Below are 16,428 nucleotides of genomic sequence, written 5' to 3'. Positions count from 1 at the left end.
TCAAAGGCTGTCCAGGAGGTTTGCCTCGCCAGGATGTGAGCACAAGAGGGCAGAACTTCATTGTATAACCTGACTGCTTTACAAACCCAGAGGATCTTGGTCGCTGGCTAGCTATGCCTTTCACTGGAAGTTGTGGGGGAAAAGAGGACCTGGAACCTTTGTCTGGGAAGGAAACTCTTAATCTCCAGGAGAAGCAACCAGATAAAGCCAAGAGAATGTTCAGGTTGCATTCTCAACAATCAGGTCTACAGCCACATTAGTCTCTGATCTTCCTGGGACTTCCCTCTTGCCCTAGACATCAAATACCAGGGAGGGTGGGGAAGAGAGAGGACCACATCCCACTGAGGGATTCGAAGCCAGTCATAGGCAGGAAACTGAACTGGAAAGCAAGATTTGAAATGGCGAGAAACTAAACAGATTCATACCAAATCAGGGGAAAAGGAGAAAAAAATACACCACCCATGATTCTTTCATGAAGTGACGTCCGCCATCTCCCCCTTGTCTCCACCAAGCTTATCTAGTTCAGTTCCTGGTATCTTCCTGAATTAATTACTATTACTTCTGGTTTTTTATTGATGTAGTCAAAACCAAGTCTCTCCTTTACCCTACCCAATAAGCCCCAGGAATCCTAGAGGGTTGGGGTTATATATCTCCTCTTCAGAACAGTATCTCCCTAAGGCAGGAACAGGTCAATTGAAAGAACCCTAGAGTTGAAAGAGACCTTGCAGATCATCTAGCAGTGGGTGTTATAGAAAGAGGAACCTATTCAGGTAGACATCTAAAAAGTGGATCATAGGATTTAGCACTTAGAACAGTTCAATTTGAACCCTACCTCTGACACTTGCTATCTAGGTGACCCCAGATGAATCACTGACATCGCTCTCATCCTTGATTTTCTTTTCCATAAAACAAGGATAATAACAGGACTTACCCAGTTGTCATGAGGATCAAGCACACGTAAGCCACTTTGTAAGCTCTAAGTCAATGTGTAAATGTTAGCTATTACTCTTATTAGCCCGACTCCCTGTAAGGAAGATTTCTTTCAGTAGAATCTCCCTCCCCTGTGTCTTCCCAGAGACAAGTAGCAGCTACCTAATGACTAGGAATCAACCCCATTTTCCCCTCCTCCAAGGTTGGATGATAACATGAGACTTTGGAGTATTTTATTAGAAACATTTATTTAAAAAAAATATAGGGGTGTTGCAAGGGAAGTGGCTGGGGAAGAGCCCATCCCCACCCCCAGCTGTCTGGGACTCTGTGATCAATCTCTCAATCTGCAGCCCTGGCTAGGTGGCTGTCTCTGTCATCTCTGTAGGGTGGTAGATGATATTCTCTTTGGCAACACTGCTGGGCCTAAGAAACAGAGAGGGTCAGGGTCAAATGCTAATCATAAGCCAATATAATCAGTGCTTAGGCTGTCAGGGAATTTGCATGTTCTCTTGAAATGGCCCAAGGGATTCTGGGATCAGCTGGATTAAGATGGCGAAGGCCCTGGGGGCAGGGGATGGTGGATAAAGAGAGGAAGCTTTGGGGTTGTCCAGAATGTACATACAAGATGAGAATTAAACAATGTGTACGGTAAAGGGATGGAATTATAAGGAACAGGGAGGGAGGTCAGAGGTGCTGAATGAAATAAGGAAAGAGGAACTGGGTTTCAAGGGACATAAGATAATATTAACAGGGGCTGTGTAATGATGGATGCTTTTCCTCTCTTGGGGGCTCAGTTTCCTCATTTGTAAACTGAGGGGGTTGTCCTACATGACCTTAAAATTCCTTCTGACTCAAAAATGATATCATCTTTACCTCTTCTGGTGCTTCATGTATAGAAGGAAGGCCACACTTGTGACAGCAAAGAGAAGTCCAAAGACCAGGGCCAGGATGTCACCTGTAGCAAAGAAATGTTGGGGGTGGGAGTGATGGATACAAGAGAGAAGGAGGCTGCTTAGGTGAAAAAAGAAGGTCATTGTAGATTGGGCCTTTTCCATGAAAAGCTAATTAATCCTATCCAAGCCTTTGGTGCAACTAACAACTTAATCTATGTACTGGGGTCTCCTATGAAGAATTACCTATAGAGTCTACCAAAAAAAAAAAAACCAAAAAATCAGACACTAACTAAAAGGGCAGGATTTTCAGCTATGTGTGGATAATGGAGCAAGAAGCGTCATACATGTTCATGGGGGCAGGAAATGGTGATGGAGGGGTGGGATCAAGGGGAAGGAACAGCAAAGTTAACACTTAACAGTATAATACAGTGGAAAGAGCCCTGCCTCTGAAGTCAGAGGATCTAGGTTCAAATTCTTGAGGCTTACAACCTATCAGACCTTGGGCAAGTTATTTAAGCTCTATGGGCCTCAGTTTTCCCATGTGTAAAATGGTTCTGAGGTCCCTCAGAGATTCAAACTGGCACCAGGTGATCCACAGACACCCTAACCTTTCCCATGAAATCTCAGGAACGTCAACTTTTCCTTTTTTATTTAAATTCCTCTTTGTCATCCCTTCCTATCACCAATCCTCCACCCCAGCAGAACACACACACACAACACACACACACACCCTTAGGAAGTATCAGAGTAGACATGCTCTACAGGTCACTGGATTGGAGGTAGTAATAGGGATAAACTGGGGGCTAATTATATGATTCCTAATTAGGTCAAAGATGGTGATAGCAGAGGAGGGTAAAAAGAGAAAAATGGACCATTTTCTTGGCCAATGTTACTGCCACAGCCATCTAAGAAGGCCCCAGAGGAAGCCCACAAGGGATCCTTAGGCCTTAGGGGGAAGAAAGGTTTTTTCTGTCCAAAACTTACCAACACTCAGGCAGGAGCTCACATGCACTGAATGGGAGGGAAAAGGAAGATGGCAAAGTCAGAGCCTGAAGCTAAGATTCTGGGACCCAGGAATCCACAGATGCAGGGAAAGGGGCTATACCTGGCTCAGCAGTTGGGCCCCTGGGGTGCTGTGGCATGTTGCTGGCAATGGTAGTAGGGAAGGAGGCTTCAATCATTCTTCCATTCAGAGGCTGGGTTAACCTGAAGTTCCGTTGGAGCCGGGAGCCCATGGGGCCCAACACGGATTCAGTCAGAATCTGGAGCTGGTGGTGACAGGAATAGGGTTGGTAGGAAAGGATGGAATGATTTGGTCAAAAGTCATAGGTAAGTCACAGGAGAGGACTCAAACACGGGAACTAAGGGGAGATGAGAAGTCTCACTCTCCACCAACACCCCTATTCCCCATGTCCAGAGACCCTCAATGGTACTCACTGCATCATGAGCCTAACAGCACCACTCCCTGTGCCCAGACACCTGCCTTATCTACATACCACACTGCCCATTCCCCCTCTATTTCCTCTTCACCTCTCCTATTGCTGCCCCCCACCTCATATATCCCAATCTTTCTCCTTAGGCCTAATGTACCCTTTCCCCTTTCTTCTACCTACATGTTCCCGGAGCATGGGCTCTGGCCTCTCCCTCTCCCGGCCACAGCTCCATGCTCTCCTATAAACCCACCTGCTCAGCACTCAGAAGCACCGTCTGGTTGAACACTGTCCAGATAACCCCCTGGGAGCAGGGAGGTGTAGTCAAAGACCCTTTATAGCGGAAATATCGGTGGAGGTTTTGAGGCAGGAGTGCAGATATATCTAGCCCTGGGACCCACGTCTCTGAATCTGTCCAAAAGGAAGGAGCAGTCACCCACAGGAGATCATCATGGGAAGTTTGGCCCTCTCTCCATTTTCTCAGGTCTTACTTGAGTCTGTCTCTGTCTCTCTGTCTCTCTCTGTACCAAGTATGCTCAGAATCTCATCCTACACCAGACATTCCTCCTCTGAGTATGATAATACTAATTTAATGCTGTGAGGTTTGCAAAATGCTTTCCATATATAATCTCATTTGATCCTCACAACTGAGCTACTATCTATAGATGATGTTGTTCCCATTCTACAGTAGGGAAAATTGAGGCTCAGAGAATCTAACTGACTTGCCCATTGTCACAGATAGTAAGTGGCAGAGGGGGGATTTGAACTCAGATCTCTCCAAAATCCAGGTCCAGCATTCTTTACCCCATGCCTCCTACCAGAATTGTTTCTTGATTAACCCCACCCAGTTCTGATCACTTCTTTACTCTGGATCATTTTTAGCATTTAAAGACACAAGGAGCTTTCACTATGGGGGGGGGGGGGAAGGATCTCTCAGTAATCAAATTAGATATTTCAAGATTTATGCAATAAAGCCCACGTACAGGAGCGCCACCCACACAGACACCCTCTCTATGAACCTATTTACTCTTGTTTTATGCACAGTACCAATAAACTTGGTTATATGATTGCTTCTAAGTAAAAACAAATTAGAAGTGGGAATAGGAGGTCCTAAAAGCAGCCAAGCAGACAGCAGTGAAAGCTGGTACCCTAGCAGCATGGAACCATCAGAGGCAGACAGAATCATTTTTCTTTTCAGAATCACTTTAGTTTATTAAAAAAAAATTTTAGGCAATTGGGGTTAAGTGACCTGCTCAGGGTCACACAGCTAGTAAGTGTCAAGTGTTTGGTCTGAGGTCTGATTTGAACTCAGGTCCTCCCGACTTCAGGGCCGGTGCTCTATCCACTTCACCACTTAGCTGCCCCTAGAATCACTTTAAAAAGCACATCCAACCAGAGGTGCTGCTGCTTTTCATCTCCCAAGTCCCCAAATTAAGCATGAGCAGTCAACCCTATCACTATCTCAACAAATCCTCAAGGCATCTAAGCACAGTACAATTAGTCTTCCTAATGATGACCACAAGAGGGATAATGACAGGGTAGATAGAAAGCTGACTTTATAGTCAGAAAGACCTTGGGTTCAAGTCCTCAGCCTCAGACATATACTGGCTCTGTGTAGGGGCAAATCACTTAATCCCTCAGTGCCCCCAAGGAACTTTGTAAGAATAAAAAGCAGGTGCTGATCTGTCCTAGAAAAGGGAGCTCCCTACACCAATAAAAATCACAGGTCTAGTCTAAAATAAATGTTGACCAAGTCTTCAAGATAGAATATATTCTGTTCGTACCCTCTGTTTAAGAGGACCAGAAAGTATGCATTACATATTAGAAAGCTATCCACCTAACATGGATAATTTTTTAATTGTGGTGCTTAACGAAGTTAAACCCTTAGCCACTCAGAAAATTTTAAACTTACTGTGAGATTTTACGGTTTTTTTGGTTGGTATAAAGCCCTGGGGTATCACAGATTTAGAGCTAGGAGTAAAGACAATTTAGTGGAACCCCTTCATTTTACAGATGAGGAAACTGAGGCAGAGAGGTAGTGAATGTCCATGGTCACACAGCTAGTAAGGATCAAAGAGAGGGTTTGAACCCAGGTCTTTCTGATTCCACAATATTCCACACCCTATACCATGCTGCTTCTTTGTACTTCTTTACTGGTAGGTGTCTCTTTCCTGCCTTCCTTAATGTTAGAGTAATGAAACTACCACTAATTATGTAGTGTCTAAACTATTACCTGAGCCCCTTTAGGGAAGGGACCATCAGACAACAGGCTCTCTAAGAATTGTCCTATGAAGACAGGAGTGAGGAAATGGACAAAGGCAAAAACTAACCTTCCTCATCAATTGCCCCAAGACGTGACAGTAGCTGTTGATAGGCATCATTCTCCTCTGGACCCTCCTTAGGGGGAGACACACATTGGGACACAAGACCAGGATTGGGGGGGGACCTGGTGAAAGAGGGGCCCCAGTAGAACTTCCATCCAATGCCATCCCCTCCACCTCCCCAGGCTTTTCCTCCTGAAAGTTACCTAGGTGGGAGGGAAGGGGGAAGGGCCTTTACAGACCAGGTTCTGGGGTCCCAAGAGAATGGGAAAAGATTGGAGCATTCAAGAGGGTGCAGAAACTGGAAATCCCAGTCAAAAGGCTGTGGATTTGGGGATGAAGGGAACAAGGGTCTTAGAAGAGGGAAGACTGAGGGTGAGCAATCTGGATTGTCCCTGGGGATCACGCATCCTGTGTCACAGAATGCACAGATCAAGGGTTGCTGGGTAATAGGGTACAGAGATTGCAGGCTCCAGGCTCAAGGTCTTACAGACACAGGATTCCCAGGGTGAGTACCTGAAGGAAGGCAGCCAGCACAGCTAGGCCCCCAGGCTGTCCCAAGGCTTCTTTGACCGTGTCATATTGGGTGTTGAGGTGAACTACATGAATCTAGAATGAGAACTGACATTTGACCACAAAACCCCAAACCAAACCTCCCACGGTCTGCCGCCACTAACCCTAACCCCAACCGCGGACTTCAACCTACTGCTCACCTCAGCTGGAAACCGGTGACCACTGACAGTATGCTCTGAGCCAGGCACCCCAGGTGCCCCCCAGTGCAGATGTAACTGCAGGGCCCGGTACTCTGTCCCCTGGCCCAGTGTCATCCACAATCCCGGGGGCAGTGTTAGCTGCACTGGGGAAGAGAGGGGAGGATACAGTGGAAAGAGGAGCATCTGGGACTCCCCAAGACCTCATCTCCTGGCTCGAGGTCCCTGTCTTCCGTGGCCACGCACCGGTACACTCGCACCTCCCTCTCCCTCCTCCAGAATCCCACCCTTGGCCATGGCTCCTCCCCTTCAGCCCCACCCTCCCAGGGCAGCCGCCTGTTTTGTCTTACCTGTGTGACCGTTGTTGTTCAGTTGGAGAGGCTGATCCGGGGAGATGAAGAAGCCATGGAGCTGGGGAGGCACCAGGTCAGGCCTGAAGTAGGTGGAGTCCGGCCGGATGTCCACTGGCGACTGAAGGTGTCCCCCGCAGGCTCGGGAGACCCGGGACCAGAGGGGGCCGCCTGGGAACCGGGCCAAAAGGCGCCCGGGTGGGTAGGTGGAGATCAGGGAGAAGTTGCGGACAGCGACAGTGAGGGTCAGGAAAAGGGGGGTGGGGCGTAAGGGAGGGGCCAGAAAGGGAGAAGAGTGATAGGGTCTAGAGGTTTAGAGGGGGCCAAAGGTCGGGGTGATTGGCTCAAGTTGGCAGGAGCAAGGTCAGGTTATTTGGATGTCGGAGGGGCTTAAGAGAGAGAAGGAAGGAAGGCGATATGAGAAAGAATAAGATAAAGAAGAGAAAGGCAAGAAAAGAGGACAGTGGAGAGAGGAAGCGATGAGGGATGAAAAGGAGAGCAGGAATGATGGGAGGCAGAAAGGGAGGAAATGGAGATGGAAGGTGGTGGGGGCTCAGGGTTGCTCAGGAATAGAGGCAACTGCCAGGCTGGAATGAGGAAAGGACTGATAATCAGTTTAAAACCTGAAGATCCGTGGGGTCTCAGGAATGACTAAAGGTGGGGATCTTGGAAGGGGGAAGGGGGCGGGTGTTAGAAGACTAAGTGACATCTCACCTCCATAGCCCCAGTGTTGACGGTCATCATCTACAAGAATGAGAATGAGGACATTGGTTCCCCCATGGCCAACAATGTATGGCTCAGTACTGATAAAGCAGCTTGCCTCATCCTCACCTTCTTTCCCAACCCTCTGCTTTGCACATCCACTCCCTCCCATTTCTGTTCATGTTCCTCCCTCTTCTTGTGAGGCGGCATGACTTTAGCCCTGGGCTTGGAGTTAGGAAAACCTATTTTCCAATCCTGCCTCTTGACAATTACTAGCTCTGGGACCCTTAGCCATTCTGAGCTTCATCTTCCTCATCACTGAGGCAATAATGCTGGTAGTACCAGGATTGTTGAGAGTCTCAGTTGGAGATTGGTTCTGTGATGTTATGTATAGGGAACCCCAGTATGAGGAAACTAAAGTGTTTTGCAAGACTTAAAGCATTATGTAAATACCTTCTTCCTATGACTAATACAAAGGGGAGTTGGACATTTAAATTCTGATCTCCATTTTCGCCGCTAACCCTGTGACCTTAGTCAATCCATTTCAATGCTCCTTCCTTTTCCTCTTTCTTCATTTTCTCCTTTTTTTTTCTCTTTCCTTCCTTTTAAATCAATCAACAGGCATTTTTTTTATCAACTATTTGCCAGAGGATCCTTGCCTTCTTTCTCTTTTTCTTTTCTCTTGTCCCCTTTTTTCTTTGTCACCACCTCCCTCCTTTCTCTTCTTTCTTTCCTATCTCCCCTTTTTCTGTTCCCTTCTTTCCCTTTCTCCTCCTCCCATCTCATTCTTATTTCTCTGTTCCTCTTCTCCTCTTCCCTCCCCTCATCTCTCACTTTTCTCTTTCTTTTCCTTTTCCCTATCTCCTCTCCTTACCCTGTATTCCCTGGCTATCTAACAAAACTAGGCCTCCAGGGATACCCCACAACTCACATATCTCCTTACCATGCTGTACTACCCCACTTTGCAATTCCCCTTTATGCTGTTCTTGCTCTCTAGAATATAAGCTCCATAATGGTAGGAATTCCCTTGTTGGCTTGTTTTTGTATCACTAGCTCTTAGCACAGTGCCAGGCACATAGTAAGCATTTAATAAAGACTTTATCTATCATCTATCTCTTTTTTCTTGTCTTTCCCTTTCCTCTTTCTTCTCCTTATCTCTTCTTTCTCTTTCCTCACATTCTTTCTTACTTTTTCTTCCCTTCCCTCTTTTTTTTTTGAGACAATCAGGGTTAAGTGACTTGCCCAGGGTCATATAGCTAGTGAGTAGCATGTGTCTGAGGCTGGATTTGAACTCAGATCTTCCTGACTCTAGGGCTGGTGCTCTATCAGCTGTGCAACCCAGCTGCCCATCTCTCTTTTCTTTTCTCACCTCCTCACTTTCCCCTAACCTCTCCTCTTCCCTCCCATATGCCTCACTTTACCTTTCCTTAGTTTTTGTTCCTTTATCCCCTCCTTCTTTTCCCCTTCCTTTCTCATTTCTTCTCCCTCTTCTGCCTCACTCCATCTGCTCCCCTCCAACCCTTCCCATTTTCTCCCTTCCTTTCTCCCTTCTCTTTCTCTCTCCACCCCTTTCATTTCTTCCTTTTTTCTTCTCTTTCTTCTTTCCTTCCTCCTTTCTCCCCGTCCCTTTTCCCTCTCCCCGACATATTTAGAAAGAAAAAGTTATTGAGGGAAACAAAGGTATACCATTTCTTGCAGAAGATATGGGTTCTAGACAAAACTGCAAAGCCCCAAGCCCCTTTCCCTCATCCTCTCCTTCCCTCCCCCTCTCTTCCCTATGTGCCATTCCTCCCTACCCCAACATAAAGCAGTCTCTACTCTTTTCTCTCTCATTCTTTCCTGCCTTTCTCACCCTGTGCAGAGTGAAAGGAGGAATTCAATACTTGGACCCTGGGTTTAGCTCCTGGGGGAGGGTGTGAGACAAGGGAGTGATTGTGAGGCAGAAAGAGACTAACTAACCTTTCTTTCCTGGGATGTTCTTGTGGGGACCAAGATTATCCTCAACCACGGGTGGATCCTCCTTTCTGGGCGGATCCTCTTCCCTGGGTGGGACCTCCTCCCTGGGTGTCTCCTCTTCCTTGGATGGCTCACCCGGTCCAGGTGTATCTCCCTCACTGGAAAGTTCCTCTTCTCCGGATGGCTTCTTTTCTTGGGGTACATCTGTTGCCCCAGGGGGATCTCCCTCCTCTTCAGATGAATCCCTTTCATTTCCCAACAAGCTGTAGGGGTGGGAGGGGACCAGAAACAGGAGGAACAACAGCAGAAAGATGGGGGCCCTGGCTGGGGACAAGAGGGAGAGCCAGCCTGGACAAGGGGGAGCCATGCTGCTTGCAGACTGGGAGGTGAATACCCTGGTGGTGGTGCCTACGGTCTGTACGTGCTAGCAGAGCCAGAGCTGTGTGGGGAGGGGCAGGGGAGTAGGGTGACTCACAGAGAGAGCCCTTTTATAGTGATGGAACCAAAGTCTTCCTGGCCTGGCCCACTGCCCCCTGTGCAATGAGGGTTGGCAGGGCAGGTGTGTGCTTAAGCAGAGTTTATCAATGTTCTAGTTTGGGCTCTCAAGCGCAAGGCACTGTTGCACACGGGACATTCTCCTTCCTGGTACCAAAACTGCCTGTCTGACCTAACTTTTCCTTCAGCTAATGGGGCACAAACGGAGCAGAAGGAGGGGGGGGGCCAGCAAGAAAGATTCCAGAGATCTTTTTGTTTCCCAAGTCACAGGGTCTGGAGGGGGTAGGGTGGGAATGGGGGGTGGGGTCTGCCCTCAGATAGGACTTGATTGATTGAACTGTGAGGTGTGGGAGGGGCAGAGACTGAACCGGGAGCCTGAATTGTGGTATATGTGAGTGTCTTTGGATGTGAGGAATCTCTGTGTATTTATCTCAATATGTGTATGAATCTCACCATGTCTGTGTATATCTCAGGGTGAGTGATTGCTATGTCCCTGAACGTCTATGTATGTGTGAAACTCTGCATCTGAGTCTGTCTCACTGAATGCTGGAATCAGTTCTATGTCTTTGTGGCTGGGGGTAAATCCATCTTTCTTATCTCTGACTCTACCTTACAGTGGCTTTGTGTCTTGTTTTTTCTCCCTGTCTTTGTGTCTGCCTTAGTCATCCTAGAAATCCACAGCTTTAACATCGCTCCCCCTCCCCCAAGCCTCTTCCCCCTAGTCTTTCTGCCCTTAGGTCAGGCGTTCTAGCTTCATTAAAAGTCTTGTTTTCAAGCCCAATGTTAATGACTTGGCTGCTCACTGGGACCATCTCAGTTCCCAGTGGAACCCCCTCCCCACTAAAAACCGGCTTATGGCGGCCCTACTGCTTCTACCAACCTGCTTCTAGTCCAAGGGTCACTCAAAGAGAGCGCAAAGTCCTAAACTGGAAGTAGGACACAAGCAATCGTTTCGTTTGACCAGGAGGCTCAGACGGGAATCCTGCAGCTAGCCAGAGTTTGGACCTTTGTGTTCCTGGGTCTTTCTGCCTTCTGGTTCACTTTATCTTTTTATCCCTTTTACACTTTGTCCCTTGGTCTTAATATCTAGGACCATGAGGGACCTTAACGATCCTTTCATTTAAATCTCTTATTTCACAGATGAAGAAATTAAGAATTTAAATGCCTAATTTCACAGATGAAGAAATTGAGAGTTTAAAGTCATGTAGGTAAGAGGTGGCAGAGACGTGATTCATACCCCAATCCTCTGACTCCATATCTGTTCAATCTCATTGCCTAATGTCTAAAACAATGGTACAATATAGTAGGAAGAACTTTTGAATTCTGAAACAAAAGAATTGGGCTCAAGTTCTAACTTCAGGATTTACTCACTTGGGCAAGAAAGAACCTTTTCTGTCTTCTACCATCTGTCTCATTAATCCTGAATATGGCTTACTGTTGCCTGTTCATTCATAATCTCTCCCTTTCCCCTCCCCCTGAGCCTTGGCTTCCCTCTTTCTCTCTTCCTTTCTTTCATCCCTTCCTCACAATAGTGGAGCATATTTCTTTCTTTCTGTCTCTCTCAATATTTCTAACTTTAGAGTCTCTGAACAACAATAATGATCATCATAATAACAACACCTAGAATTTATATCATGCTTTAACATCTCTAAAGCACTTTATGTATATTATTTAACTTGAGCCTCACAATAACCTTGTGAGTCAGGTGCTATTATTATCCATATTTTACAAATGAGGAAATTAAGGCTGAGAGAGAGGTTAAGTGGCTTACCCAGAGTCACACATTGAGTTAGTAAGTGTGTGAGGCTGGATTTGAACTCAAGTTTTCTTGATACCAAGGTAGCACCCTAGTCACTATACTGCCTAGGTAAAGATGTCAACTTTGACCCTAAGCCCATGCTCATTATTGGAAACTCAGAATGTGTTCTCTGAGTGGACAAAGGGTTGAACTGGATGTATTTAGCCCATATTGACAAATCACTCTCCCTCTAGCCTTCCACTTGTGGTGAGTGAAAGATGAAATGCCTGAGGAAATAAAGGCTTGATCTTCTGAACACATGGATTTATTAAGCAATATATGGCAATTGTCCAACAAACCCAGTCCAGACCTCCTTAACTTAGTCCTGGACCCCGAATATAAGGAGAGACATTAAAAACAATTAATCAAATAAGACCAATTAATTAAAAGGAAACAATATGGCATTAAGTAACCTGATTTCTAGTTGAATGAAAGATTAGGAACTTTCCAATTCAGATACGATTCCCTGAATTCAGAAAAAAGAGATGTCCCATTCCCCACAAGTGTCTGTAAGGAATCAAAGGAACATGGAAAAATAAGTGATTGATCAGTATGGAGCCAGTTTTCAGGTAACACATATGGGTTGCTTGAGATGTATAATTGTGAGAAAACTTCTTGCATCAGTCTTTGGATCTGACTGAGTTTCTCATCAGTCCTTAGTTAAGGGCCTCTAAGCAAGAGGGAGAGGTGTCCAGCTTCCCAGCCACACAGGGCTAGGTTCAAACAATGCAATAAGGTTTTCTCCCAATTCCTACAATTGAATAAAGTTTTCTTACAAGACAGAATTTGGACTAGATCCATAATTGAGTAGAAAGAGAACTGAACTAGCTCCAGCATTGATTCATAAGATGGAGTCAGTGAGGTTTACTCAATTCCCACAATTAACCATTTGCAGGCCTAATCCCCTCAATTAGCTCAGTTCCCCTATACCTCACCCACATCCTGGACCATAGTACAAGTCTGGCGATTGGGGCAGAGTGGGGTGGGCCTCTTTTACTAGGACTGTATCTCCAGTCACTTAGCATCATGTCTTTTATCATGTTCAAGCTAAGTGTCTGGTCCCTAAGACATCAAGCAACATGGAGCATGGTCCCTCTTGTCCATTGTAGCTGGACTCCACAATGTCACACAGAGTTGTTGTTTTTCCCTGTGTCTCTAAGTTATCATATTTAGAGTCGGAAAGGACCCTGGAGGCCATCTGGTTCAACCCTTCCATTTTACAGATGAGGAAATTCATCTATAAGGTGCCACTCAGGGGTCAGATTCAAGTTGTATCTTCTGATATGTTTAAACAACTCTGGGATGTGTCTCAGCTAGAGGCCATTCCTCCAGTGCCTTGGGATTCCTAGGAATTGGTGAGTCAAGGATCACTCACAGAAGTATCTCCAGCCATCTAGGGTTTATGTCTTGAGTAACTCTGAAGCAATGTTTGTAATTAGTTACTCAAGAGCCTTACTTTCAGCCAGGGAGGTCATGCCTCCAGTCCTTGGGCCTTGGTTTCTGGTCACTGAGGGGATCAGGATTCTACGCCTACAATTTTGCTTTGCTTCTGGAAAATTGTCATTACTTCTAAAGGCTAGGGATGGACTAGATATTTCTATTGTGAAGGGCTCTGGAAAACCTTGTTTCCTTCTGGGGCAACAATGAAAATATATGCTAGACTTTCTGACCATCAGTTACCCATTAATTTTTAGCCCCTCACTCTCCAGGATATTCCAAGCCACAGCTTGGTTGCTGAAACCCACTGGTGCAGGTTTGCATCTCAACTTCATTTATTTTTTAAAACTTCCACTTTTGTTATGAACTTTACAATAATCAATATTCAGACAACATTCAGAAGTAGCTCAGTGGTTAGAGTGCTGAGCCTGGAGTCAGGAAGATTTGAATTCAAATCCAGCCTCAGACACTTACTTTCTGGGTGACCCTGGGCAAATCACTTAACTTCTGTTTGCCTCAATTTCTTCAATTGTACACTGGAGATGAATACAGCACCTACGTCCTAGGGTTGTTGTGAGGATCAAATGAGATAATATTTGTAAAAAGTGCTTAGTACATACCCTGGCACATAGTAGGTGCTTACTAAATGCTAATTCCCCTTCCTCCCTCAACCGGAGAACAAAACAAGGGAGACTGTGTGAAATTGTCAACTACGTGCCAGGTAATTTGTTTTGAAAGAAGTTAATATTCAATTCAACACAGTAGTAATGAAATTGTTTGGTTTATTTCTGTGTCCCATTCTGAATTTTTTATTTTCTCTTTGAATTTTGTGTTCTTTTCTTTTTCGCATCTCTGTGACTTACCACTAACTTATCCCTCCCCACCGCTCCTACAAGAGCTCCTACAAGAGTGTGAGTGTATGTGTGTGTGTAACAAACAAGTTACAAACAAAACAAATAAACACATTTTGTCATATGTGGAAATGGATGTCTTGTTCTGCACTTCCAATGCATCACCTTTTTTGCTAAGAAGCCAGAGGCAAGCTTTGTTATCCCTTGTCTGAAGTCATGTTGAGTCACTGCATTGATCAGGGTTCTGAAGTCTTCTCAAGTTGCTTGCTTTAGTGTGGTCATGGTATGCTTTCATTTAGCTCCCAACATTGTATATCCTCATTTCTCTCACATGGTCTGGGCTACCCTCAATCACTTTGTCGTCTCAAAAGATTAAAAAAGTTCAGCCCGTTCACGTGAAGAAATTAAAGCTACCTATAGTCATATGAAAAAATGCTCTAAGTCACTATTTATTAGAAAAATGCACATCAAAACAACTCTGAGGTACCACATCACACCTATCAGATTGGCCAACATGACAAAATAGGAAGATGATAAATGTTGGAGAAGATGTGGGAAAATTGGAACACTAATGCATTGTTGGTGGAGCTGTGAAATGATTCAACCATTTTGGAGAGCAATTTGGAACTATGCCCAAAGGGCTATAAAAATGTGCGTACCCTTTGACCCAGCAATACCACTTCTAGGTCTGTATCCCAAAGAGATCATACAAATGGGAAAAGGACCCACAGGTACAAAAATATTTATAGCAGCTCTTTCTGTGGTGGCAGAGAATTGGAAATTGAGAGGATGTCCATCATTTGGGGAATGGCTGAACAAGTTGTGGTATATGAATGTAATGGAATACTATTGCGCTATAAGAAATGATGAGTAGGCAGACTTCAGAAAAACCTGGAAAGATTTACATGAACTGATGCTGAGTGAAGTGAGCAGAACCAAGAGAACCTTGTATACAGTAACAGCTAGATTGTACAATGACTGACTTTGATAGACTCATCCCTTCTCAGCAATGCAAGGATCCAAGACAATTCCAAAGGCCTCATGATGGAAAGTGCTATCTACATCCAAAAAAGAACTATAGAGTCTGAATGCAGATCAAAGCATATTATTTGCTCTCTTTTTCTCTTTTTTTGTTTCTTCTTTCCAGTGTTTTCTCTCATTGGTTCTAAAGACTAATGTGAAAATAGGTTCAGTATGAATGCATATGTAGAGCTTATATCAAATTACACACCAATATTGGGGTGGGGAAGGGGAGAGATGAGGAGAAAATTTGGAACTCGAAATCTTATGGAAGTGAATATTGGAAACTAAAATTAAATAAATAAAAATTTTTTAAAAGTTCAGCCCAGCTATAACTTGAGAAGGAGCCTCTTCTTAGGACTTGCTCAGACTATCTATATTCCTCCATCATATGCCTTGATTCAGCAAGAAATAGCAGAACATGGAGCTAAGTCTTTAACGTCATTCAAAAGTGAGTCTATCGTTAGTCAATGCCTTCACCATCTTGTCTCCAGCAATTTCAAAGCTTGCCACATCTAATTACTTAGGACTTACCTCTCCAGTCACTTGGGATTGAGTCTTTTGTTCACTCTGAACCAAGTGTCCCCCAAGTAAGGAGCTTACATCTGGTAGGGGAGATAAGCCACCTACAAGGTCAACTGCCCCTTGAGAGGTACAAAATACTTGTTCAAGGGAGGGAGAGAGGTGGAAGGGCTTCAAGGACGAGCCTGTTTATCTGCTGTCCCGATTTGGAGAGACTCAAAGCCAAAGGGTTGGCCACCAGGTGAGGGGCTTTTTATTGTGTTGTTTAAACATATCATCTCATTAATTTGTTTATGGAGGCTTGGAGGGTTTATGGGAGGAGTTGCATGGTCCTATGATCCATAAGCTATGGGGACCCCAGCCCCAGGTCAAGCCCTGATTCCAGACTCTGATCCTCTAATCACACTCTCCATTCCACATATTACTTCCTGTCATCCCCCCTACCCCATTTCCTATGGAAATACTACCTATATTTCAAGAACTAGCTAAAATGATGCTTTTGCCAGGAATTCTTCCGTGATTCTTTTCCACTCTAGCCCCTAAAATTCATGCAACAATGACTACTTAATATATGGAACACATTATGCTAAGAAGTGGGAGAGAGATGCTAATAAAAATAAGATATAATCTCTCCCCTCAAGGAATTCATATTCTATTGGGAGGAAACAACACACCCACACACATAATTAAATATAAAACACATATGCAATAACATAGGGAGGGAGAACATTATTAGTAACAGCAGAAGCTTAATGTAGGAGATGGTGTTTGAGCTGGACCTTGAAGGAAGCCAGGAATTCTCACCGGTGGAGGAAGAAAGGAAAGAAGGAAACAAACATTATTAAGCACCTACTAAGTGCTAGGTACCATGCTGGCACTTTATAAATATTATCTCATTTAATCTCCACAACAACCCTGGGAGGTAGGTGCTATTATTATCTCCATTTTATAGATAGGGAAATTAAGGTAGACAGATGTTAAGTGACTTGATCAGGGTCACACAACTAGAAAGT

General features: G+C 44.9%; 1 protein-coding gene across 2 annotated transcripts; it reads right to left on the bottom strand.

The window, feature by feature from the left end:
- Nucleotides 1–1,159: 1,159 nt before the first annotated feature.
- CA9 (carbonic anhydrase 9) lies at nt 1,160–9,985 on the bottom strand. 2 transcript variants are annotated; one of them, XM_020977077.2, is made up of 11 exons: nt 9,296–9,981; nt 7,349–7,378; nt 6,635–6,805; nt 6,288–6,430; nt 6,091–6,183; nt 5,584–5,650; nt 3,507–3,664; nt 2,929–3,091; nt 2,808–2,834; nt 1,804–1,885; nt 1,160–1,353 (listed from the first exon to the last, which is right to left on the bottom strand). In XM_020977077.2, exons 1-11 carry the CDS (start codon nt 9,657–9,659, stop codon nt 1,287–1,289), a joined length of 1,365 nt encoding a protein of 454 aa, XP_020832736.1. In that variant the 5' UTR covers nt 9,660–9,981; the 3' UTR covers nt 1,160–1,286. The 2 variants fall into 2 exon arrangements, with proteins under 2 accessions (XP_020832736.1, XP_020832737.1); XM_020977078.2 differs by lacking the exon at nt 2,808–2,834 and having other exon boundaries at nt 9,296–9,985.
- Nucleotides 9,986–16,428: the final 6,443 nt, after the last annotated feature.

This window comes from Phascolarctos cinereus, unplaced genomic scaffold, assembly GCF_003287225.1.
Source record: "Phascolarctos cinereus isolate Bilbo 61053 unplaced genomic scaffold, phaCin_HiC Scaffold_4;HRSCAF=312, whole genome shotgun sequence".
NCBI lineage: Eukaryota > Metazoa > Chordata > Mammalia > Diprotodontia > Phascolarctidae > Phascolarctos > Phascolarctos cinereus.
This window is presented reverse-complemented; position numbering and strand designations above follow the sequence as displayed.

Bases quoted from the DNA above. Each gene is read 5' to 3' on its own strand.
- CA9 (XM_020977077.2), bottom strand. From the start codon at position 9,659: ATGGCTCCCCCTTGTCCAGGCTGGCTCTCCCTCTTGTCCCCAGCCAGG. The intron at 6,431-6,634 runs GTAAGACAAAAC...TCTCTTCCCCAG, and splicing joins GAACAACAACGGTCACACAG to TGCAGCTAACACTGCCCCCG. The intron at 5,651-6,090 runs GTACTCACCCTG...TCTCCCCCTAAG, and splicing joins TGCTGGCTGCCTTCCTTCAG to GAGGGTCCAGAGGAGAATGA.